The sequence below is a fragment of the Glycine soja genome, chromosome 14, assembly GCF_004193775.1.
Source record: "Glycine soja cultivar W05 chromosome 14, ASM419377v2, whole genome shotgun sequence".
Taxonomy (NCBI): Eukaryota; Viridiplantae; Streptophyta; class Magnoliopsida; order Fabales; family Fabaceae; genus Glycine; species Glycine soja.
This window is the reverse complement of record NC_041015.1, coordinates 50,591,032-50,616,577: the sequence shown is the minus strand read 5'-3', so window position 1 is coordinate 50,616,577 and position 25,546 is coordinate 50,591,032. Positions and strand designations below refer to the sequence as shown.

General features: G+C 28.6%; 1 protein-coding gene across 1 annotated transcript; it reads right to left on the bottom strand.

The window, feature by feature from the left end:
• Positions 1–7,191: 7,191 nt before the first annotated feature.
• LOC114383215 (cysteine proteinase 15A-like) lies at positions 7,192–9,991 on the bottom strand. Its single transcript, XM_028342841.1, has 4 exons — positions 9,464–9,991; positions 9,135–9,254; positions 7,954–8,197; positions 7,192–7,769 (listed from the first exon to the last, which is right to left on the bottom strand). The coding sequence occupies exons 1-4, from the start codon at positions 9,923–9,925 to the stop codon at positions 7,492–7,494; spliced, it is 1,104 nt and encodes a 367-aa protein (XP_028198642.1). The 5' UTR covers positions 9,926–9,991; the 3' UTR covers positions 7,192–7,491.
• Between the last annotated feature and the right edge of the window lie 15,555 nt (positions 9,992–25,546).

The following is a 25,546-nucleotide window of genomic DNA, read 5'->3' as shown; positions in this document are numbered from 1 at the left end:
ACTAATAATATTAACTATTAATATTGGTATTATCAAGGATTAATTTCAGTGTAGCTTAATTAATTACATAAATAGGAGGGACACTTTTTTTCTTTGCCTCCAAAGTCTTCTATTAGAATAGACTTTAATTATCTCCATCGATCATTTGATCCTGTACTAATACTTTGACATGATGCACTCTTTCCATAATATGTAAGGTTTCTTTGGCAAGAAAGAATCGATTGAGATGGTCATGCTCCGACGAATTCTCAATAACACTTATCATTTCAAATTATCTGCATTTTTTAGGATAAATTATTATTACATTTCAAGATTAAAAATGTTTATGCTCCAAAAATTAAAAATGAGAAGTAATTAAATTTTGGGTGAGTGATAAAAAGCGTTAAGTAGCATAGGGTTGTAGCGGCTGGGAAGTATACTGGGAACCGACAAAGCTACCTGTCATCCACACTGATGAGTTTTGGCAAAAAGGTACTACACTTTGACTCAACTGTTACAGAAAATGGATTTGTTAAAACATAAAAGGGAAGGACAAAGGAGTCACAAGCAAATAATAGAATGAGGTGCTTTAAAATTTGAATTTATTCAATAAAAATATTAATTTTTTTATAAATATTTATAATTATGTATTGGCAGCTAGTAACTGAAAATTGTTAAAGTAACTTGTTATCTTATAAGTGTTTGTTAAAAATATTTATTGGCAGCTAGTAAATATAAAATGAAAAAACTAGACATGTTTGCATGGTATTTTTATACAAAATTTAATTTTATTTTATCAGTAAAAGTATACTTTAAAGAAGTTGTAATTTTAATTTTTAATTAATTTTAAAATATAATTTTTTGGTTATAGATCAATTATTAAAATTACATCTTTATCTTTCAATTATTATATTTTATATTGTGTATTCTACTGTATATGTATTTCATACTATATCTTAAAATATTTCTATTGAAATTTAAAATAAATTAAAAATAACATGCTTTGATTGCTTTCAAGTACACATTGTATTTTCATTGAGTAAATTACTACAACGATTAAAATATCTTGAAGAATAATGTAAAAAGATAAAAAGAAATATGAATAATATAATAGTTAAAATAAGTGATTTAATATGAAAAAAAAAACCTCTCATTATCAATATCAATATCTTTTATATTATAAATTAATAAAATAAATATTTTAAATAGTATGATGATTAAAATAAGTAGTGAGATATAAAAATATCTAAATAATAATTAAAAAATAAACTTATTTTATTTTATTATCAATATCAATATCTTATGGAATAAAAGAGTAAAAATAAGAAAATTCTATCATATGTAAAGAAAAGATAAAATAATAGAATACTACCTTATGAATGGAATAAGAGAAATAAAAAATATATAATAAAAATCTTACACTATATAAAAAAAGTAAAAATAAAATTTATTAAATATTTTAAGAATTACGGAGGAATAGTATAAAATTTAGATAGTTTCAGTTTGTAAGCAGTTTTAAAGGATATGATATGGATATACTGATGTTAGATGATTTTAGACGGTGATACAAAAAGTTAAACTATAAATACCAAAATAAAATATTTTAAATTGTGAGAATTAAATGGAAAAGTTATTGCAGCCAACAGCGGAGCTTCGAAGGAGGGGGCCCAATAGCCATGGGCTACCTAACTTTTTTCAGTTTTTATTTTATATATATATATATCTTAAAACTATCTATATTTTACTTCATTTCAATAAGATATTTTATATTATTTCTAAACTACTTTTTAAAGTTCTTTATTTATTAATAAGCATTTTTATATAGAAAAGTTTATACAATATAACTAGCAAATTTTCTTGCTGTGGATTTTTCTTGCATGTTTTTTATGCAGTTTTTTTTTTTATATAAATTTTGTGACATGTTTTCTTAGAAATTCTTTCTTCAAATGTTGCTATGATGTTGACAATGGCAAATATATATAGATAATGTTGTGAGAAGATTTAGAAATATTTGTATAAAATATACTATTACACTTGATATAATGAAATGTAACTGCTTTTTTCCCGTTCACATGCCTTTCTTTGGGCTTATTATTATCCTTATATGTGCGTGTTAGTGAGGGCATGTGTTGACATGGGGGATTGACATTGCGTGCTGAAATTTGAATCTCCTAGTGTCTGATGAATTTCTAATCAAATGTTTTGACCAACACCGGCTTGAATCTACCGACAAAAAGACAGATTATGTTGATTTGTGGTAACTAAAAATGAGAATTCCTAAAACTTGCCTTTGTTTGAATAGTAATGTTCTGTGAATCTGGTTGCTTCAATTCCTAATAAACAGATTGATATCAATATTATTTAGAAATTTATGATGGGATATAAGCACATTACTAGTGTTTAGTTCAATCCAGTTATACTCGTTTCTAATATTGTTGGAAATGTTAATTGTATTTAGTATTAATCAAATAGAATTTATATAATTGAGCGGTTCTTGGGTTATCTGTATCCTTTTGTCAAAAAATAAAAAAAGTTATGTATATGGGAAGAGCAAAACACTTGCAATCTCTCTGTATCTCCGTAATCTATGGTTATGTATGAGTTATATATGTAGATTTCTATGTTCTATTGCCAACAAGGTTCTAAGCTGGTTTATGTATTGATTTTCTGTCTAGAACTCAAACACTCACATGTTAATATTTGGCATAACTATCTGCTAGAACTCCACAAGTTTCGCGGGTTTTCTTATTTCAATGATTTGTTGTTTGAAAATCTCATTCAGGGTAAAAGAGTGGCATAAGAATTGAAACCGTCTATTATTACACCCAAGCATTAGCTGCAGCTACTTGTTCTATAATATGTCTATCTTCTGACTTTACATGGACTGGCCTTGAATTTATATAACTTTTTCCTATTTGAAATGCGTATGTAAGTGCTTCATATCCTAGCTTTTTATTATCTACTTCAGTTTTTTTCTGACTTTTACACATAGGCATCATATTCTTACTTCCAATTTCTTCTTCATGTTTTGGTCTTTTCAGTGTAACTGATTCAGATTTTTCTAGTGTTATCTTTGACAATGTGCTGGTGGTTTAATATGTTTTACTTCTGACTTTTATAAATGGGCCTCGATGTTATGCCTTTCCTTTTAGAAATGCATCAGATCCTTGCTTTTAATTTCTTCTTCAGGGTAAGTTCTTTATATTATGCGTGAGTGGTAGGAGTATAAGGAGTATGATCTGACATCTTAAAAATCCCTTGTATTTGTGATGCAGGTTTAACAACATCATTGTTGCATCATTATTTTCATTTTTGCAAGTGTTGGTCTCCAACCTTTGATCAAAACATTTACTAGTTTTTTTACACGTAATTATTTTCAACTCTTGAATGCAAGCTTTAAAAACATTGCTTAAGTCGAATATTTATATTACTATAGCATTTCAGATGTTCTTTAAACCTGGTAAAATCCTACCATTCTCCTTTGCTCGCTAGACCTATTAGCATTGGCTCTTATTCCTGTATTTTAACATGTTCTTATATAAAATATTGTTATGCCCACATTCTTGCAAACAATACCTCCATTCCACTAAGGACACTACTATTGGTACTATCCCTTTTGCTATCATCACTATCATTTTTTTAATTTGGGGATGAAAAGACAAAACTGCCCCTAAGGCAATATCCCCAAACCCACCCCTTCCCCATCCCTTTTCTTTTTAGTATATATATATATATATATATAGATTACAGGCTTGTGCAATTGCCGACAAGGATTGATTTTATAATGATGCGTGGCTTAATTAGTCGTTGTTTGTTTCAAATTTGTCGTTGTTTTAAAATATTGATTGATAATTGAATTTGAAAAATTTAAAGCTCATGCGTACCGTGCGAATGCGTGCGTATCCGTGCGCGTACTTACCGTATGCCAAAAAATCATATTTAGGTATAAAGTTATAACATTAGACAATATTATCATGTATTTAATTAGAAATAACAAATTGAAAAAAAATATAAGCTTTCATTAAAAAAATATCATAAAATTTTATAAATTAAATTTACTCTTTATATAAAAAAAACTAATTTATTATATCTTTTATCACTTTTAACTTTTTACATTTATTTTAAAAAAGTGTTTTGTGGACATCCATTTCTTTATGGGGCAAAAATAATTATTTAACATATTTTAAGTAAAAAAAAAACTTTGTAGGAGAAATTGTCCTGAGTCACTTTAAAAGGAATTTTACACATAATACTATAATTAAATGTTGACATCATTAATCTGGGTTACAACCACCATTACCCCTCCTGGATGATTCTGGTAGGAAACTTAGCATATGTGGTGATCACCTTAATCATCATGCCCGTGACAGTTTAATGGCAGAACAAGACGCCACATGAGTGCCACCACCACCAGTAGCGGCAGTGGCAGAACAAGAAGCCACGGAAGCACAACCACCACCACCACGAGAGGATGTAGCCATGTATTATTGAGTATCAATCCCAAACAAAAAAGATGGTTAGATGCTAAAACAAAATCCAGAGGTTAATTTTTTTTATTCTTCACATTAAATTTCATATCTCAAAAAATTATTGTAAGTTTCTAAAATTATATTATAACAAAATTTACAAATTCCAAAAATTATATTTCAAAAATAATAAATTCTTCTATTTTAAATTACAAAAACTCTAAATTTCAGAAAAAAAATGAAAAAAATGGGCGTTAGTGTTCTCAATGATAAAAAAACTATATGGATATTTTTATTTTGTTTCAATTTTTATTGTCTCAATTATTTTTTTTTTCAATTAAAAAATCTCTCATCTTCACAAGTTAATATTACTAGGTGTGAATTAACAACACAAATTAGAAAAAAAAAACCCAATGACTTTTCACTTTTCTGCACGCAACTATCAACACGACAAGATGATGGTCAGATTTATAATATATATATATATATATATATATAGATTACAGGCTTATGCAATTGCTGACAAGGATTTTATAATGATGTGTGACTTCATTAGTCGTTGTTTGTTTCAAATTTATCGTTGTTTTACAATATTGATTGATAGTTGAATTTGAAAAAAATTAAAGCTCGTGTGTACCCGTGCTTATCCGTGCGCATAAGCACGGTATGCCACAAAAATCAAGTTTACAGTATAATTATAGGTATAAAGTTGTAACATTAGATAATATTATCATGTATTTACTTGGAAACTAACAAACTGAGGAAAAAAAATAAGCTTTCATTGAAAAAATATCATAAAATTTTATAAATTAAATAGATACTCTTTATATAAAAAAAACTAATTTATTATATCTTTTATCACTTTTAACTTTCTACATTTATTTTAAAAAAGTGTTATGTGCGACATCCATTTTTTTTATGGGGCAAAAATAATTATTTAACATATTTTAAGTAAAAAAACTTGTACGAGAAATTGTCCCAAGTCACTTTATAAGGAATTTTACATCTATTACTATAATTCATTATGAGCTTAGAAAGTAAGTGTGGACATCATTGATCTAGATTACAACCACCAGTACCCCTACGGGGTGATTCTGGTAGGAAACTTAACATATTTGGTGATCACCTTACTTATCATGTCGGTGACCGTTTATGTCATGTACAAGATCGTTATGAAAAAACCTACAATACCAGTATCACCACCAGCGACAATGGCAGAACAAGAAGACACAGGAGTGCCACCACCACCAGGAGCAACAGTGGCGGAACAAGAAGCAAGCGCAACCACCACCACCACCACCAGGGGATGTAGTCATGTATTATTGAGTATCAATCCCAAACAAAAAAGATGGTTATATGCTAAAACAAAAGCCAGAGGTTAATTTTTTTTATTCTTTACCTTAAATTTCATATTTCAAAAAATTGTTCTAAGTTTCTAAAATTATATTATAACAAAATTTACAAATTCCAAAAATTATATTTCAAAAGTAATAAATTCTTCTATTTTAAATTACAAAAACTCTAAATTTCTGAAAATAATGAAAAAATGGGCGTTAGTTTTCTCAATAATAGAAAAAGTACATGGATAATTTTATTTTGTTTCAATTTTTATTGTCTCAATTATTTTTTTTCAATTAAAAAATCTCCTTTTTTCACAAGTTAATATTACTAGGTGTGAATTAACAACACAAATTAGAAGAAAAAAAAAACCAATAACTTTTCACTTTTCTGCACGTAACTATCAACACGATAAGATGATGGTCAGATCTTATAATAATGTGTGGCTTAATTAGTCGTTGTTTGTTTCAAATTTATGGTTGTTTTAAAATATTGATTGATAGTTGAATTTGAAAAAAATTAAAGTTTTGTGTATGCGTGCCCACGGTATGCCAAAAAATCAGGTCAGGTTTACAGTGTAATTATAGATATAAAGTTATAACATTAGACAATATTATCATGTATTTAATTGGAAACTAACAAACCGAGGAAAAAATATAAACTTTCATTGTAAAAATATCATAAAATTTTATAAATTAAATAGATATTCTTTATATAAAAAATACTAATATATTATATATTTTATCACTTTTAACTTTCTACATTTATTTTAAAAAAGTGTTTTGTGTGACATCCATTTTTTATGGGGCAAAAATAATTATTTAACATATTTTAAATAAAAAAAACTTTGCTGGAGAAATTGTCCCAAGTCACTTTAAAAGGAATTTTACACGTACTAATATAATATAATATCATTATATTCTTGTTGCTTAATCCTCTCATCATTAACAAAATTAGGATAACTTAAATTTTCATGCGAAAAACTTCTAACACGAATAGAGAATGGCATAGAAAAATGTGCTTTTTTAGAATAAATTTATGAAGATTTAGGATATTCGATTTTTATAGAAAAGTTAGGTTCAATTATTATAGAATAACGTGTTCTCCATACTAATAATAAAGTGTATGTTAGAGAAAAAATTATATAAAGAGATTTGTGTGGATCACTCCTTTCCTTGGATTTCCCAGTTGTATATCCAGTACTTCACACCCTTCAATGTAACCTCTAATTTCTCACTTCAGGGTAACTGTTAATTCACCTTCCGCATGATCAATGTTAATTCTTTTAGATAGTTTCCCAGTCTCATTCATGGTATTCGATTAACTGAAGTAATTATTTTATTACCTGATTCCTCTCAGCTATTCTCTTAAGCTAGTTTAAAGTTTTCCCATTCAAATTACCCTGATATTTCAAAACATGTACTACAAATATTAGGAGGCAATAAAATTTTACACTGAAGTATTTCCAATTCATTTACTCTGCCAAGTTGCCATAACATAACAATGGACAACAGCACTTTGTCTAACAAGCATACATACAGAATTACATACCACATAAACAACATGATCTTAGCAGTTTCCTGACCCTATATGGAGATAATTTTACCGGTACCAAACAATACGGTTCACAACATAAATATTTATACAAACTCCCCTAGCCCAGTATCATATCACACAACTACAATCAGGCATATGCATATCCTTGTATTTAATGGCTGGATGGATATATAGCAGCTACAGTTGAGACCATGGAATCTACTCCACACACATTTCGACCTCTGCAAATCTTGTAATATCCATTCTCTCCCCAGCTCTCACCCCATGAATTCTTAATGATCCAGTAAGGCTTGTTCTTAAAACGAATGGGAGCATATGCACCTTCACCATAACCCACTATAAGAACACCATGATCCAAATGCTTCCCACAGATGTACGGGCACGACACGCCACCTATATATGTCTGCATAAAAACTGCATTGATACCAACTGTACCAAGCAAAGCAAAGGTCAGTGTTTCTATATTTTGTCATTAAATCCGTGACTTGTACTTTTTTTTTAAGGAAAAAAAAAAGATCAAACAGATATGTCTATAATTTCTTTTCGTAGGGAGGAATGTGGGCAAGCAAGTTATGGAACCAAGTCTTTTTGTCCACAGAACAATTTAAGTTACCTGCAAGAGGGCCATTCTTCACTAGGTTTGCAGCAATTTGATCTTCATCAAGGGAAACCACACTGTAATTAGATACAGTAGCTGCAACTTTGGTTTTGTCAAATTTGCAGGTGCCATCTCTCCCCGTGTATGGATAGTCCTTTTCTTTCTGTACTCCCCCAGACTGAAGTATGTACTCAAATGCATTGTTCATCAACCCACCATTACAGCCCGAGTCACACGCTCCATATTCTTCTGGATCACACTGGGGAGAGATTCATAGCCGTTAATTCATCATTGTATATCAGGATGGCGGCTAATTTTAGTGTTATTTTACTGTCTTACCAGCCAGAAGGTACACATACGATCTAGACACAAATGCCATGTTACACGAACAAGCAAATGCAATAAACTTTAAAATTATTGGGTACAACACAGTTACATTACAACGTTTAAAGGAAAAACAAAAAGTCTTAATTTAGAAAAGAAAATCAAAATTCAAGGATCATAATATCATAATGCAGTTGATAATATCTGGAATGTCCAATCTGGAAACATGTCTAACATGGATACGGCAATTGTTTAGAAGGTTTGTTAGCTTACGGTCGGGCACATCATGTCTTCAATGTGTTATTATGTGTTCAGATTATCTTACTGTGATCAAAATAATCTATAAGCATGAAGTCAAGAAAAATATAATCAAAATAAACCAATTATTTAATAAAAGCTATGCTTTTCATTTCCAATCATACACTTTATAATAACATATCAAACACATTCAAATCATGTACAAGAATTTCATAATATCGCATCTTTGGGCTCACTTTAGATGATTCAGAATCCCTTAAAATATCAGCTAACTTGACTTTAGTTGTTCACCTGTTTGATCTCAGGTTGAAAAGACGAGTCTTGGATCCACAATCGATTATTTACTTGGAAGCAATTTAACTTATATGTTGGACAAAAAATTTAATCCTTGGATTTCACAATTAATAACTATTAAGAGTTATAAATCACTTCACTTTAAAAACAATTTCAATCAAAATCAACCATCCAAACATTCACCTACCACCTTATTAGGGGCAAGTTCAAAATCAAGTTTTCAAACATTCACCTACCACTTTATAGTATTAAATATTAATCAATACCAAAAAAAAGGAGGCCAAATAACAGAGAAGGCATGAAAAGTGAGAGAAACTAACCACGTGGTCGCAATCCACAAGCTGTTGCTCACTAAGGCTCACAAGCTCACCAGTGGCCAGATAATGAGCTCCTTCCAACGCTCCCGTGGTACTGAAAGACCAGCACGAACCACACGCCCCCTAAACACAAACCAAAACCTTCAATTTCACATCAAATAAAAAAGAAAACCTTCAAATAACAATAATAATAATTAAGAGATATTAGATTGATCCGTGATTGGGGAAGGATGAAGAGAGGAGAGTGAGGTGTTCAAAGCTCTCCGAGTGACGTTTCTAATAAAATTAACAAACTAATATTTGTCGATATTAAATAATAAAAATATTATTACTTGGTCCTTGACGTTAGTGACGGCTCCTTTGTCTCGCCAATCGAAATCCTTTGGGAGATCCTTGGTGGGGAGAATGGGTGCCTTCTGAGCGTTCGCCGGCAAGCGCAGCGGCTTGAGGCCCAGGAATTGGCGGCGGAACTCGGCCGGAGTGAGATCGGAGAATTTGGTGACGCCGTGGACGGCGGAGGGGTCGAGCTTGGCGTGCAGCCTCGCTCTGCGGAGGTTGGACTTGAAGACGCCGAAGCGACGGTCGTGCTCCTCCTTGGTCGCGTACTTCTTCCCGAACTTCGCCTTGAAGCTCGCGAAGTGGTGCTCCGCGTTCAGCAGGTGGTCCTCCTCCTTCTCCGCCGCTTCGCCGACGGCATCCGGCACCACCTGACGGATCAGGATGTCGTCGGCGGCGCTGGACACGGCGGCGAAGAGGAGGAGGAGGAGGGCCAAGAGGAAGGAGTAGCGAGCCATATGGGGAAGTCAAAAGGGGGAATGGATTGGAGAGGTTGGAAATGGAGGAAATTTAATTGGGACACAGTGAATGAAATTTGGACACGTATAATGGCGTCGTTTTCTACTACTTGGGAGTAGCTATAGCGTCTTCTATTTGTTTTTGGAATATCTGACCAATAATACGTGTGCGTGTGAGGTACGCTAATTGTAATAACCTTTTTTTTTTTTGTTTTATAGTCAAGATTAAATATGCTTTTTATTTATGTAACATACTTCTTTTATAGTTTATTGTTTGATATTTTTCAATTCTTTTATTTTTTATAATATCCATAGTATAAATTCGTTAAGGATGATGATGTGAAATTATGTTAGTCAGTCATATTATCATTTAATTTATTATATTATCACCTAAAAAATTAAAATTAATGATAAGTATTAAAAATAAAATATATTCAATAACTCATCTTCTAAAACTTTAAATTAACAGTTTGTGAAAATTATACTCATTTTAAGAACGAATATATTCAATAAATCATCTTCTAAAACTCAACTTAAGGTAACTTCAATCTTATTTCCGTTGAAAAAAAAAAAAGAGTAAACCAAATGTGTCTATAACGACTTGGCTAATTTGCCTCTATTTCATCTATTATTGTCAAGTTTTAATTTATGTTATGTGTAGAAAATGATTTTTTTTGCTTAATTTAAACCCAGCCTATGTATGACTTATCAAATTAATCTAATTATGCATATTAGTGTATATTGACATACTCACACACCGGTCCAAAATTCCCTTAAAATAAGTGATTGGGATTGGGCATAATCTTTTGAGTTCAAAGAATATTCGTTTTGGTAAATTTCAATTTCAAAGCACAAAATGCATGACGCCCTTAACTCAATAATGAGGGACCGCCTGACCAACATTTTTGCTACATATATACATGTTTATTCCTTCTACATATATACATCTTTGTTAAGTATATATTTGTGTCTCTTGTGCTAAGAGATAATTTATAGAGCTAGTTGAGCACTTTATTAATTTTCTTTGTTTCTTTCTTTTCCTTTGAGTGAAGCAAAGAGGGACACTAATAGAGTAATGAAAGAGAAGGAAAGCAAAGAGTGAAACTAATAGAGCAATAAAAGAAAAGGACAAGAGAAATTTCAAGGAATTGTTCACATCATTTCAGATCCTATTAGGCATGATACTAATGTAAATGTTTGTTATTAGATTGCAGTTATTATTAAGGATCATATTAGTTCATAGTTTCTTTATATTTTTTCTGTGATTGCAGCATATGTTACATTATTATTGTCATTTGTGTTGCGCCTTTACATTCTACCTTGAAATGTTTTTGATTTAGATATTTGTTACTTATAAAACTTGCACTAGTATCATGCAACGTGTCCTCCGAGTGTCCGTTCCCTTCGTTGGTGTATGTTTTCCACGCCTGACAATTTTTAATTATCGATGCCAAAAATTAAAGGGACCACTTTATTCACAGCTTCGTTTGTAGGCTTCTTTCTTTTTATTTTCCTTTCAACTTTGATGTCACTCTCACTCAATTAAATAATATAATCAATTTTTCAAAAGAAGCATGAACAAGCAACTTGATCTTTTTTCTTGTCAATTTTAAGATATTTTTGTCTATTTTTAAATAATATATTCGTAAATTATATTTTTGGTCAATGTTATTAAAAGTGCAATTTGATAATATAATTTAACAAATTAAGCAAATAAGAATGGTTTGATGTTTCTAAAGTTAGATGTACTACTTCATAAACTTAACTAATAGTAAATACATTTTTATTTTCGTACTTTATACATTTTCACTTTAAATGAGTCCAATCTAAGTAGAAATATATTTACTATGATAAAAGAAAATTTTCTTTATTTTAAAAACAAGTCTCAGAAACTTTTGTTCTTAATAAATTTTTTCTGTAAATAAAATATTGACAAAATATATCATTGAATTATGTTATAGTGATACTCCTTCCTTCCGGCCTATTATAATTCTCGTTCTAGGTTATTTTATATTGATAAAGAAAAAACAATAAATATATAAAAAAAAGTATTAATTTTTCTATCATCATTCATTTATTTATAGATTTTTTTGTTCATATTTAATATTATAAGTAAAAAAAAATAAGTAATATTACATTGAAAAACTAAAATAATAATTATTTTAGGATAATTTTTTTTCTTACATAATATTTATGATGAAGCGAAGAGAGTATTTAATAACAAAGATTAATTCAGCATCAGGTTGATAAAATTCAATGTTTCTAAAATATTAGTATTAAGTAGGGAATATTTCACTTAACTAAAATTTAATGTCCTAAGTAGCTAAGCTGTAAAAAAAAGTACACATACGTAAATGAATGTGAAAAAAATTATTTTCAATAAAATAAAATAACATCAAAATTATTAGTAATTAGTTAAGGCTAACGGCTCAAATTTGTTCAATGAAAGGAGTTGTACTCGATTGAATGATAATTCAAAATTACTTAGTACTCACACATATATAGGTCATGCTCAACAAAAGCATAATAATTACACAATAAGAGCAACTTTTGGGCCTTTTCACTTAAATTTGACAGGATAATCTTACCATTCATTCAATTTAAGCTAAAAAAAGGGATAGATAACGTGTATGCTTGTGTTTCTCTCTTTACGGGAAAATCTAGGTTCAAAATTTGTCTCAATCAATAACCAACACAAATTTATAAACGGATTAAAAAATCATATATCTCATATTCATAACCAACATAAATGATAAATGAAGACATTATTTTTGTAAAAAAAAAATTAATGATATTATTACTAGTCATTGGTCTTGGTCTGTACTATATTATAATTGATTTTATTGAACAAGATTTTAAATTTAAATATTGTGAATGAAAAAATATAATTAAAAGTATAATTACTTTTATTCTAATAATAACAATTTCTTCTTCCTCTTATTCATTTGATACATTATAATTTATTACTGTGTATTGAAATCTGTTAAAATACTTTTTCAAACTTTAATCCTAACATTTCTTACAAATATCGAAGGCAATTGTAAAACGAGTAGCTTATGCCATGGAGAACAGAGATATTATTAAACTAGTAATGTTATATTATTGTTACATGATATTGGTGTTTTTTTTTTTAATGTTAGCACATGTTATTTGTTTGAATGATATTGAATTTAGATTCCTTAACCAAGGTTTTATTTGGATTCCAGCCTATTGATAAAAAAAAACTTGGTTGAAAAGAAAAATTATATTAAAAGTGATTAATTATGTGTTTTTTAACAAATTAATTATTAATAAAATTGTTGAATATTTTATATTAATGTCTTAGTGACTAAAAAATATCTTAAAAATATAAAATATAATTAATGATAGGACTTACTACTACAAAAAAAATTATATAAAAAGAATTAGAATTCTTCTTCTTAAACTTAAAAAAGAAGAAGCATAGAAATTAATCTAGAAACTTTTACTTCCACCCATGGCAATACATCATTAAATTTTGCTTTCTTCCATCTTTAAATGATGAATGGTCGGGCAAGATATTTCGAGGTAGGTCATTCGTCGAGGCTCCACATGCTTTTAATTGATTTCATTCTCTCTCCTATTTATTGAGATTAAGGTAATAATGTCACCTTACTAGTTACTACAAATGACTTTGAGCATTTATTTTTCAAAGCCGTGGCAAATTTTGGTAGTAAGGTTTTAGTTTTAGTCGAAATTTGTATTTAATATCCTATTCATTAATATAATGCTGTGATATATATAGTAAATTCATATTAAATGTGTCTAAAAATAATTTACATTAAAAAATTGTCTTATAATAAGCATTGCACTAAATTAAATATTGGCTTGGTAAAAATATTATCCTAAATTAAATATTGTACTTTTTTACATAATTAAATACTGTACTTGACTAAACATTGTCCTAACTCCTAAGTTAAACATTTGATTTTTTTAAACAAACGTGGGGGTGAACATAGCATTAAGGGCCGTCAGATTAGCAACGCCCAAATTCATAGACTAATTTGTTAATAACATAGCCCAATGAATTTCAGATAAACACCACTTGATTTCAAATAATAGTCTAAGACAATTGCTTTTTGCATCTCCAAATTTACTTCCTGTACTTTGTTAACCTTCTGAAAAAGCCTAATTCAGAATGTAATTTTATATTGTGGATTAACCTTTTCAGAATGTAAATTTTTACATTCCAAAATAACTAATCCAGAATGTAAATTATATTCAAGATTAGGGTGTGAGAAGTAATTCCAGAGGTGTAGGAAACATTATATTATGAATGTATATGATCATCAAAACCAACCCAGCAACTAACTTTCCAGCCCATGATAAAAAAAAAACTATAAAATCAAAAAGACAAAATGCAGAATGCATATGATCATAAAACCGAACTCTACTGTCAACAGGAAAAAGTACAGTGATGATGGATGAGGTTTTTTTTTCATTGATAAAATTTTAATTTATTAGTGTTATTAGAAATATCAGTAGTTGAAGGATTCGAATCCACGATTTTTTCTCTTCTCTTCTCCATTCACCCTTTCTAAGTAGGAAAGTCAACCTCATATCTCCGGTGATGACCGATGACGATGGTGTCGAATCTTATTTGGATTTTGGTCTCAGTCTCATGTAAATCCTCGTAACAAAGGAAGCTAAGTTGGGTACTTCTTCAAAACCTCTTATTTTCCAATGACTTTCCTCCTTATTCATAATCACTTATCAGACCCTTCTCTCTCACTTTTTCTGCTTCCACTACTTCACTTCAAACTCCAACTCAACCCTTCACATTTCCTGGTACATCTTTCAAAAGCAAAAGCCTACCCTTTTGATTGCTCATTTCTCAATTATATGAACGTTGTTTCAACTCCGTTTATTGAGTTTTAAGACTCAATTAATGTAAAATAATAGCAAGTTGCAGGTTGAAGTTTGTTAAGTTGCAGGTAGACACGTTAAGCATGAATAGGACACATCCCCCTTTGGGTCGCGTGTTTATCCATTTGATCCCTCCAAGAATGCTTGTGTGATAAATTGATAGTAATGGTGTGTCTCCCCCTTCCTTGTAGTATGAAGAGAAAAATAAAGACAGAAAGCAATGCATGCCTACATCATGCCCTTTTATTTCAATCCTTTCAACCATCACTCTTTCTAGCAAGACATCTATGTCTATCCTCTTAAACCAAGCAGTTTAATTTCTTCTTCCTATATGGCTCCAATAACTTGTAATCTCCACAAGAAAGATGCAACCAATAAAAGTTTTGGGATATAATAATTCTATAATCTAACATGTTATATAAAGTTTTGGATTTTTAGACTTTGGATACTTCATCTCAACATTAGGTGCTACTTTTTTCGGCAACAGAGAGATTTTCATGGACTCTGTAGTATGGGCATGCTCCTTCTAGATCCCACACTGAAGCTTCAATGGCGACGTTAGACAATTCTTCTCATGTAGTATTAACAATAACAACCTGTTTTGTGAAGGAAGATAAAACGATTCTGAACCTTTAAGGAACTACTTTCATAAGACGACCATGCACAATTTTCACAAGTTCGTTACCCTTTTTTAATATTTTTAACTTGCTACTTATGCCTTCCTATCACAATTTTAACTTTCATAGGATGAGTACAAAAATATTTATTGTATCAATAAAATGACAACTCTATTTTCATTACCTACTTATAAAACTTGAATTTCATTTTCACAGTTGCCTTGCCTCTATCAAATATGTAATTTCTTCAGCACATTGACAACCGTAGAAACCTACTGTTTGATCAAGTAGATGATCATAAAATTGACTTCTCAGACCAGTCCAAGGATTTTGTGTCTTCCATATCAACTCACCTTTTTATTTACTCCAGATTCGAGAAGTCCATCCTCCCTGAAGAGCTCTATATTGTATGTAGTTAGAAAGATGAGCTTGAGAAACATTATAGCATCAAAATTTAACATCAACTGATGTAAAAGATCAACAAAAATAGTACAATGAAAGATGCATCATGGATGGCCAATAGAATGAAGGCTGGTATTTTCTCTTACTTCAAAACAAAAATCATCAAGATTTTTTGCAGCACTGTAAAGTTGAACCTGATCATGATCATGAACCTTGGCCGGTTTTGAATAAGGAATATATATTTATGGTATCCCATATGAGATTTTTAACTTCTTCAACATAACCATTGGGAAGTTTCTTAAACACCAGTATCTGCCATCCTTTTGAAGGCATTGTTGCTCCCATGGTAGCTGCAACTGGCACTTCCACATAACCTACCTCTGGAATGAATCCATAATTATAAAAGTAATCCTTAAAGAAATCTTCATGATATTGAATTTGAAAGGACCATCATCGAAGTTCCCCATACCAACCGAAAACATATCCCACAGTGAACTTTGTATTCAATGTATGCAAATGCATGTGCCATCAAGATACTGGCTTGGATATCCTACACAGGTTTGCTATTTTCATCATCCATACTTTCAAAACAAGGATGAAGCCTAAGATAATTTTCTAGAGCAACATACATATTATCTGGTGGAATTTGGAGCATGACCAAAAATTTAGAGCAACATGACCAAATACCAATAACAGAATAAAGGAACTTTTTAGAACAACATTTATATCATCTCAAGAAACCCACACAAAATAAAGGTCCTCCTTATGTTTAAGGTGCCAACCTGGAACTTAACAAAATTTTAAAACAACTTGATCACGGGGGACTAACAAGACTTATGTGGCAAAATGTTAGGTACTTCTTATTTACATTACTTGAGGAAATAACCATGGGAGACAGGGAGAGGTTAATATTTCGAGGATTAAATTGATAGTTTATTCTTAAAACCAAAGACTACATTTTTTATAACAATTTTTTTTAATTAAATATATTTTTAATTTTTTTAATTTAATATTTTTGACTTTTAATTTTTGTAAAATTATTATTTTATTTTTAGTTCTTATAAATCATATTTATTTTTTATTTTCGTTCTTATAATATTTTAGATATTTTTTTTTCACTATTTAATGTATTCAAAACAAATATAATTTATAAATATTAAAAACCAAAAAATAATTTTACAAGAACAAAAAATAAAAAAAAATACTAAATTAAAAAAGACCAAAAATATATTTAAACATATTTTTCTAAGTTTCCATATGGATTAGGAATTGAAGTATGAAGTTTTTTAAGATTAGGTTGTGGTTCTAGATCAATTTGTTGTAAGATGGTCCAAGATGAGTTTGAGAAGGAAGAAGAATATGGTCAAAAGGTTACTGAAGCAATGCACATTTCCTTATATGTGTGTGCGTACATAAGGTGGCAGGCACTGTACAGAAATAAACAGCCCACGTCACCTAAAGGAATTCGTTTCAACGTTTCATCAGTGTTGCAAAATTATCACCTAGCCATAGTACGCCAAAACAAGGCACGTTAATTTCTATTTGCAGTTTTAAGGTTCTATTCGCTCCCATGTGAATAGGGAAAATTGTATCAAGTTGTCTCAGTACGTTACTCAATTTTGGTTTGCTTGAGTACTAGGCAAGTTCATCTCTAAATAAGGATGATTACAGAAAAGTAAGTCTTCCTTATATCTGATTCATGCTTTGCTGCAAATGCTAAAGTTACTAAGAGTGCCCTTTGGCCTGAGTTTGGTGCAGTTGTGATAACCAGATGTTAGGCGTTCAGAAGACTGATACATCTAAGCAGTTTTTTGAACGCACGTGAACATTGACATAAGACTTATATTTTGTTTTTTTCTTGATGATGTTAGATTAGTGATAACCCAAGAAACTAAAAATAAATAAGTGCAATTAACAGTATGATAATTAGGGTGAAACAATTCTTTCAATTAACTTCGCCGTGCTATTCATTGTCCTTGTATCATCCTGACAAGTTACTCTAAAATATAGAGACAAAAACAAAAATGTTTCTCACGGATAAAAAAAAATAATTCTTATGTGTGACATACATTTAGCATGTTAAAAAACTAACAAATTAATAGTGTTATAATAAAGGTTAAAATATATCTTTGATCTATAAAAAATGATAATTTTAAATAAATTTTATTAATTTTTAATTTTTAAGAATTATAAAAATTATGTACTTTTATTTGAAGGATTAATCATACATTTTTTTATTAAACTAAGTAGATTAAAAATGAAAAAAAAAATAGAAATTAAGCATAAAAAGTCATACATTTTTAGTAAGAAGTAGTAGGAAGGGATATCTCTTTCCTAGTTTCGTATCGGAGAATTTTCTTTATTTTGAGGACCTTGCATTATTCATTTCCTCTATTTTTTTTATTGATGAGTGGAAAGGAATGATATTTTTTTCATTATTTTTTCACTATATTCATTTAATATTATCAGATAATTAAGTGTTAGAAGTAATTAATCCAATCAACACAAAAAGATTAAGAAAAATTGCCGGGAAAAATTTCAAAAGCTGATTTATCTACCCTAAAACCATCACCTTGGTTAGCGATTAAAATTCAGAGTGGCTAATAGATGAAAAGTTGAATGAAGGGTTTTTGTCATGGCATGATTATCCAAGCCTGGTTCGCGATCTTCGGTTGCATCTGGTGTAATATGCATATATTATATACATATATTCCTAAAAGTACATAAGATCGATATGATACATCAAGTGGTTTTTTGAACGTGAAAATTGATATAAGATTGATATGAGTTAGGTTAGCGATGACCCTTGTGAAGCACAACTGGACACACCCTGTCTTCTATAGTGCAATGAAGATGCAGTCGTCAACTTGGAATCTTGTTGTTTGCTTTTGAAAATTTTTGCACCAACTTTTCCCCTCACCCCAAAGATTCCAATACCATCTTCTCAATATTGAGCAAGCGATCATGTTCCATTAGACTTTATATATGGTGATATTGGTTGGTGCATGTTGGTGGGGGTGTCCTCAATTTTGACCTTTCCACCTCAAGAAGTACTTTTAAAAGAATGGAAAATGTAGGACTTTGTCACTCCCACCAACAAGGATTGCAAAATAGGAAATTAACCTAATTCATAAACGAAGAGAGAGACAGAGAAATTAAAAGAAATCAAGGACAACAATTTTGATCGGGGACTAGTATGTCTCACTGTGTATATGACAAATGGTCCTGCTTGGATGGGACATTATTCTACAAACATGGAGCATATACCCTTGGCGCATGGATATTCATCATTCATCAAATGACCTTTGTGTGAATTAATGCGTTGCCTTTACTAACTTCTTACATAAGTCTATATATATATATATATATATATGTGTGTGTGTGTGTGTTCTCTAAGAGTACAACTCTCTTCTTGTTTGTATCCTATTTGTGCCTTTAACATCAACAAGATGGTTGAATTGTGGGACTCGATCGTTCACCAAGTAGGTATGCGCATAATTAGAGCAAAGAATATTGTAAGGAAACGATACGAAAAATCACAAACAATATCTTTCTAAGTATATATGAGCATTATCTAAAGGACTTAATGAATCAGTAATTAAAAACATGTTAAGGTTCAGTCAAAATTAAACATAGCATGATTGGGGTGTAAAATATTTACTAATAGTTATAACAAAAAAAAATGGATCAAAACTTAATTAGTTTAAGAGAATAGAACTTTTCATTCTGTAATATATATTGATATAAGTCGTAACTTTGTATAAGAAATTCCTAGCGGTTATGTAGGTGTCTCCATTTTAGTTTGGATAGTCTTGTTTAAATTATTTTCTGGTTAAATCAGATGAGACATATACAGTTATGGAGTAGTAGTTATGTAAGTTGTAATATTATTTTGGTGCCTCATAGTAACATTATTGGTGGCGACTGCTTTGTTTAGTTGCTTATGATGATCGTTACTGGAATATCTTAAAAACAGAATCCAACAGAGTTATATTTTTATTTATTTATTTATAAAATTAATTTATTTTAATTATCTCATTCTCATTCCAGGATTATATTTCAAAAGTAATACCAATATCCAGCATCATTCAAATAGATAATGATGTGGATTGATACAACGTTGGAACAAAATATAATGGAAATATTTTAGGATTTGAATCATTAAAGAAAATAAAAGATAGACAGAGAAAGGGGGAGACTATGAGAAAGATTTTTGTCAAGATTGATATCCAAGAGGATGACTTTAATTCCTGTGAAACTTTAATTATAACGAAATATTGTAGGGTCAAAATGGCTCGCATGAAACAAGTAGCATAAAAAAACACAAAGATTAATGCTTTTCTATGTCTCTTTTAGATTATGGCATATGAAAGTTTTTTTTTTGGTTAATCTCATACCTCCCTCTTATATAAATTCCTTTAGAAGGAACAATTTTTAATAAAAGCTTTAAAAGAAGCTTTTGTCCACGAAATCATGTTCTTGTTGAAGAGTGTAGTATGCCAAATTCAGTTTATAAAAAAACTAAAAATAGTATGCCAAATTCAGAGAAGCTCATCCTGATCCATCCATCAACATTGTCAAAGATTAAATGAACATAAATGATAACCTACAAAAACTTATTAAGAAGGAGGTTTCTCCCACTCAACCATACTTAAATTCAACCCCCAAACTCCACTGCACCAACATCCAAAGATCCCATATACAATTTTTTTTTATCTTCTGAAGTAGAATACTCACTTTTAACACCTCTTGTCCTGTCCATATATCATCCCAGAAAAGTATGGACCCGTCATCCCCGTAACATCAGATCCATCGCTTCACCTTCATTAATTGACTAATCAATGATACTACTTGAATATGACCAAACCTTAGCAACCGTTCAGGTTTTTCTTTTACACTCTTATTGTGCTCAATATTCCTTTCAAAATATCCATCCAACGTTACACCTCCAAACAGGAGTTCATAATCCAATCTAACGTGGACAAAAAAATCGATAACCAAATAAATTGAAAATCAAACGGATAAAAAAATTAAAAAATTTATTGGATTAGATTAAATTTTAGATTTCAATTTAAAAACCAATCCAATCTAAATCAATCTAGTGCAAATTCATATATTTTTATTCATTAATTTATAATATCATTCATAATTTTTAATTTTATTTCTTATATATTTGTATAATTATTATATAACTTTTACCTATTTATGAAAAATATATTTGATTAAAGAAATTTTTTTCTACCTATTTGAGTTAAGATGAGTAAATATATTATTTTTAATTATATATTGACATATAAATAAAATATTTGATATTTTAATTATTTTTTATTATATTTATTAGATATATCTTATTTCTTATTTAATATTTTCTAAAAAAATAAAAGTAAGAATAAAACTGAAAATCACTTCAATCTAAATCATTTTAAATTAGATCAGATGAATTAAAATTTTAAACTAAACCAATTATATGATAAATTAATAAAAATTGAAATAATTAGATCGAAGATTTTTCTTTTCATAATCAATTTAATCTAATCCAATACAATTCTCAAATAGCCCGATCTCTAAACTCTTGATATCCATACCCACCAGAAGATAAGCATTTTATCAGATTTTAATTTTAGCAATTGTGCTTATATATATATATATATATATATATATATATATCAGTGTGTTAACATGAATTGTTCTTTGTAAGGTAACGTTAATTTCATTGAAGAGCCACCACTCATGTTTAAATGAGAGCAAATCATTTTGTGATTGACTCATGACTCTGGTAGCAATTAGGTATGCCATCCAAGGCTAGTGCACGAGGTACAACTTAATTATCCCGCAGGGTTCAAAAGCCAGTCTAACATCTTAGAACCTTTGAGTAAACAAATATAATTTCTAAAATTTCTAGGGACAATGTTTGAGCAAATAGAATGCAATTATTTTAAAATATACTCAAGAAAGTGTTTAGTACACTATTGTAATTAATTTTAGTATATTTTGCTTTCGATAATTATAACCTCACCAAAAGATTTAAGAATTCGTATTTGTTTAGCACAATAAAATATTCATATTAGATACAATTTTTTTAAAATTAAATTTAGGAAATTTTCTTCTCTTAAAATATTTTTTACGTATTTAGATTGTAGTTATTTCAATACATGTTTGAAGAAAATGACTAAACAATTACTTTAGTCCCTAAAAATAGTAGGCATTATTACATTAGTTCAGGAAACTAAGAAAATGTTAAATAAATTTCACAGATATTAATACTTATTGTCATAATGTTATTTTAATTCTTAAATATATTATTATTATTATTATTATTATTATTATTATTATTATTAGTATTATTATCAGTTTAATTTTAAAAGAGTTTATAGGCATTCTAAAAGCCTTATCAAACACACTTTGATTGTCAGTTTATATTTTTAAAGATTTTTTTGTCGGTTTATATTTTTTAAAGATTTTTTAAAAGTTTTCTTTAATTTAAAGACTAATGTGATATAGTGCCTATGATTTTAGAGATCAAACCGTTTACCCTTTAAATAACTATATTATATAATGACAAAAAAAAAAAAAAACTGCACACACTGATTAATGAGGAATGAATGTGTCTAGCCGTTAAAGAATAGTACAAAGTTGGCTTTTGTGTTGTCAAAATTTGGAAGAGTTTTCAACATCATGTTGGGCATGAGGAGGAACAGCGTCCCTCGCACGAATCCAATTGGTAATTGATTTGATTTCATCTATGATTCCTTCTTTTTCAACACTTTAATCATCACTCTTTAGTATTGTGCCATGCAAAATCTTTAACCAACCAACATATGCGTGCAATTTTCCAGCCAGTGGATATTATTAGTTTCTTATAACATTATCATTACTTACTAATAATTTGCACTAATTGACTACGAACCACATTTCTTTCATTGTTGAATTGGAAAAAAGTTAATTGATGTATAACTAAAAAGTTTATTTGGATTAAATATGATAATTACGGTTTTCATTGTTAATATATATTTTTCTAACAATTCTTGCATAAAAAGATAATTATTAATATAACAAAAAAAAACTAAATTAGCTAATTACACACATAAAAGAAAATTAATGAGATTTTTTAATAAAAGGAATCATGGAAAATATATAACATTCAATTTAATTAGTGAGTCATTAATTGAATCCAATAAATCAATATAATCTATATAGTATAATTCCTCTATGGCGAATACAATTATACAGCTGTGAAATAGTGAAAGCTATGTTGATGTGAGTAACGAGGTCGAAGGTTTAGGATCCGTTAAAAAGTGTTCAAATTTTTTTGTGCAAAGATGAAAATATTAAAAAGGTTGACATGATAAAGGAGATTCACCTCTCAGAGTATATGCAATTTTTTTGGTATTTAAATTTGATTCTCATATATAAAAAAAATGTTGGTATGTATTTTTAAGAAGACATTATTTTAATATATAAATAATAGATTTTTTTATTGTTAATGAGACTTTCATAAGTGGATAATCAACCCTAGCTATGCCAATGGTGAAATTTCAACTTTCCAAAGGTGAGATGATCCTATTTACTTTGGTCAAGTGTGTTAATAGGTTAGTAGTATATGTTTGGATATCTGTTTGAAGGGTGCTGAATGAAAATTTTTGTGCATTTCAATGAAGAAATGAAAAAGTTAGGAGTGGTGGATTTAGTTTAATATGGATTTAATGGAATATAACTGTAATCCAAACACACCAAAATCTTCCACAGGCCTATTTCTTGTTTTTTATATATTTTTTTCTTTTACATCTTATTAATATTTAGATTTAAATATTTTTTATTTCTTGTAATCTAGTATTTTTTATTTTTTGTCCTTGCAATTTTATTTTTTTTTACTTTTAGTCCTTGTGAATTATGTTTGTCTTATTTTTTGTTCTTATAACATTTTAGATAATATTTTTTGTATTGTTTAAAATGTTATCTAAAGTGTTCTAAGGATAAAAATAAAATAAATATAATTTGTAAGGAATAAAAATAAAAAAAATAAGGTTGGAAGGACAAAAATAAAAAATTATTAAATTATAATAATTAAAAAATTATTTAAGTCTAATATTTATTTGATTATAATTCATATTTATACTTGTGAGATGATGGTAATGGAGTAATCAAAATTAGCCACAGTAATGGGAAGGGCAGAGATAAATGATGTGTTTTAAAAAATAGAAGATAACAAATAGATAATTAGGGGGAAAGAGAAAATAAAAGTAATATATTATTTTTTTAGAAATTAAAAGAGATAAAACTATTTTCATAATTAATTAATGAGTTTAACAACACTCTTAACATGTGGATACATGCACATATTAGCTTAATCCATTTTTTAAAGTTAATTTTACAATAAGTAAAATAAGTTTAAAGAGAGATAAAAAAATTATTTATTAGAAAAATTAATTTTATTTATCATTAAAAATTATCATTGACTTATTTCTGAAATTTAATTTAATTATTTCGAACATAATTTTTTTTAAAAACAATTTATCAAAATTTTAAACAAATAAACCAAAAGATAATTGTTTAATGAATATTTCTATATCTTTATAATAAAAATAGTGTTTAACTACTTAATTATTTATAAAATATTTTTTATATTTGACATGATATTGAATTAAGAGATTATTTTTCATATTATACATATACATAATTGATATAATTATTTTAAAAAGTAATTATATGATATAAAAATATAACTATTTAATATTAATTATTATAATTCCTATATATATATATCAAGGTAAATATAATAATTGAATAAAATATATATATATAATTGCACTTTTCATCTCTTGTGTATTATAATTATGCAAATTTGGTCTCTTGGATTTCAATTATATCCTTCAAATATCACAATTATATATTTTTAGTCTTGTTAATGTTTTGTTAAATATATAATAAATTTTGTTGATGTGGAACTTTGAATGATGTTATGTTAATAAATGATAATTGACATCTTATCTAACATGGGATGATGCGACTTAATTACATTTTTAGTTATAATATTTTAAAAGACTAAAAATATAATTAAATCATATTAGTATTTGATTTAGGTTTAGGCAATCCTTTAGTTTTCATGTTATCATGGAGGGTCACATCAATAAAATTTATTAAATGGTTAACTTGCGTTTGATTTAGCATGGAAGTTGAGAAATTTTATATTTTTCATGTGAGATTTATATTTTTTGTGTTCTACTTAATTAAAAAAAAATCTTTTATTTTTATTCTTTAAATCAAACACATCCTTAATAAAAGACTGAACGAGGGATTTAAAATCGTACAATAACAACATCTAAAAGATCAATTTTTGCATAATTAAAATTTGGAAAATCAAAATCATACAATTGTAATATCCAAAGAACCATAATTTCATCTACTCCGTGGCAATGTCACATTTATTCCCTTTTCCGTAAACTCCTCCCCTATGACGAGAATTATTACCTAAAAAGTCATTCTGACGTTCAAATCAAAATTCACTCAATATAATAAATAAAAGTAATATATGCTAATAAATAATATGTTACTCGAAAATCTCATTTTATATACATATTTTTTTGGGGTGAAGTAAGGGGCCTTTATACACATATTTTAATTACAATGATCATGTAATACATATTTAGTTGAGGTTTAAAAATACAATTGTAATACACATATATATATATAAAAGTTATACGTTTAAAAATATTTTGAT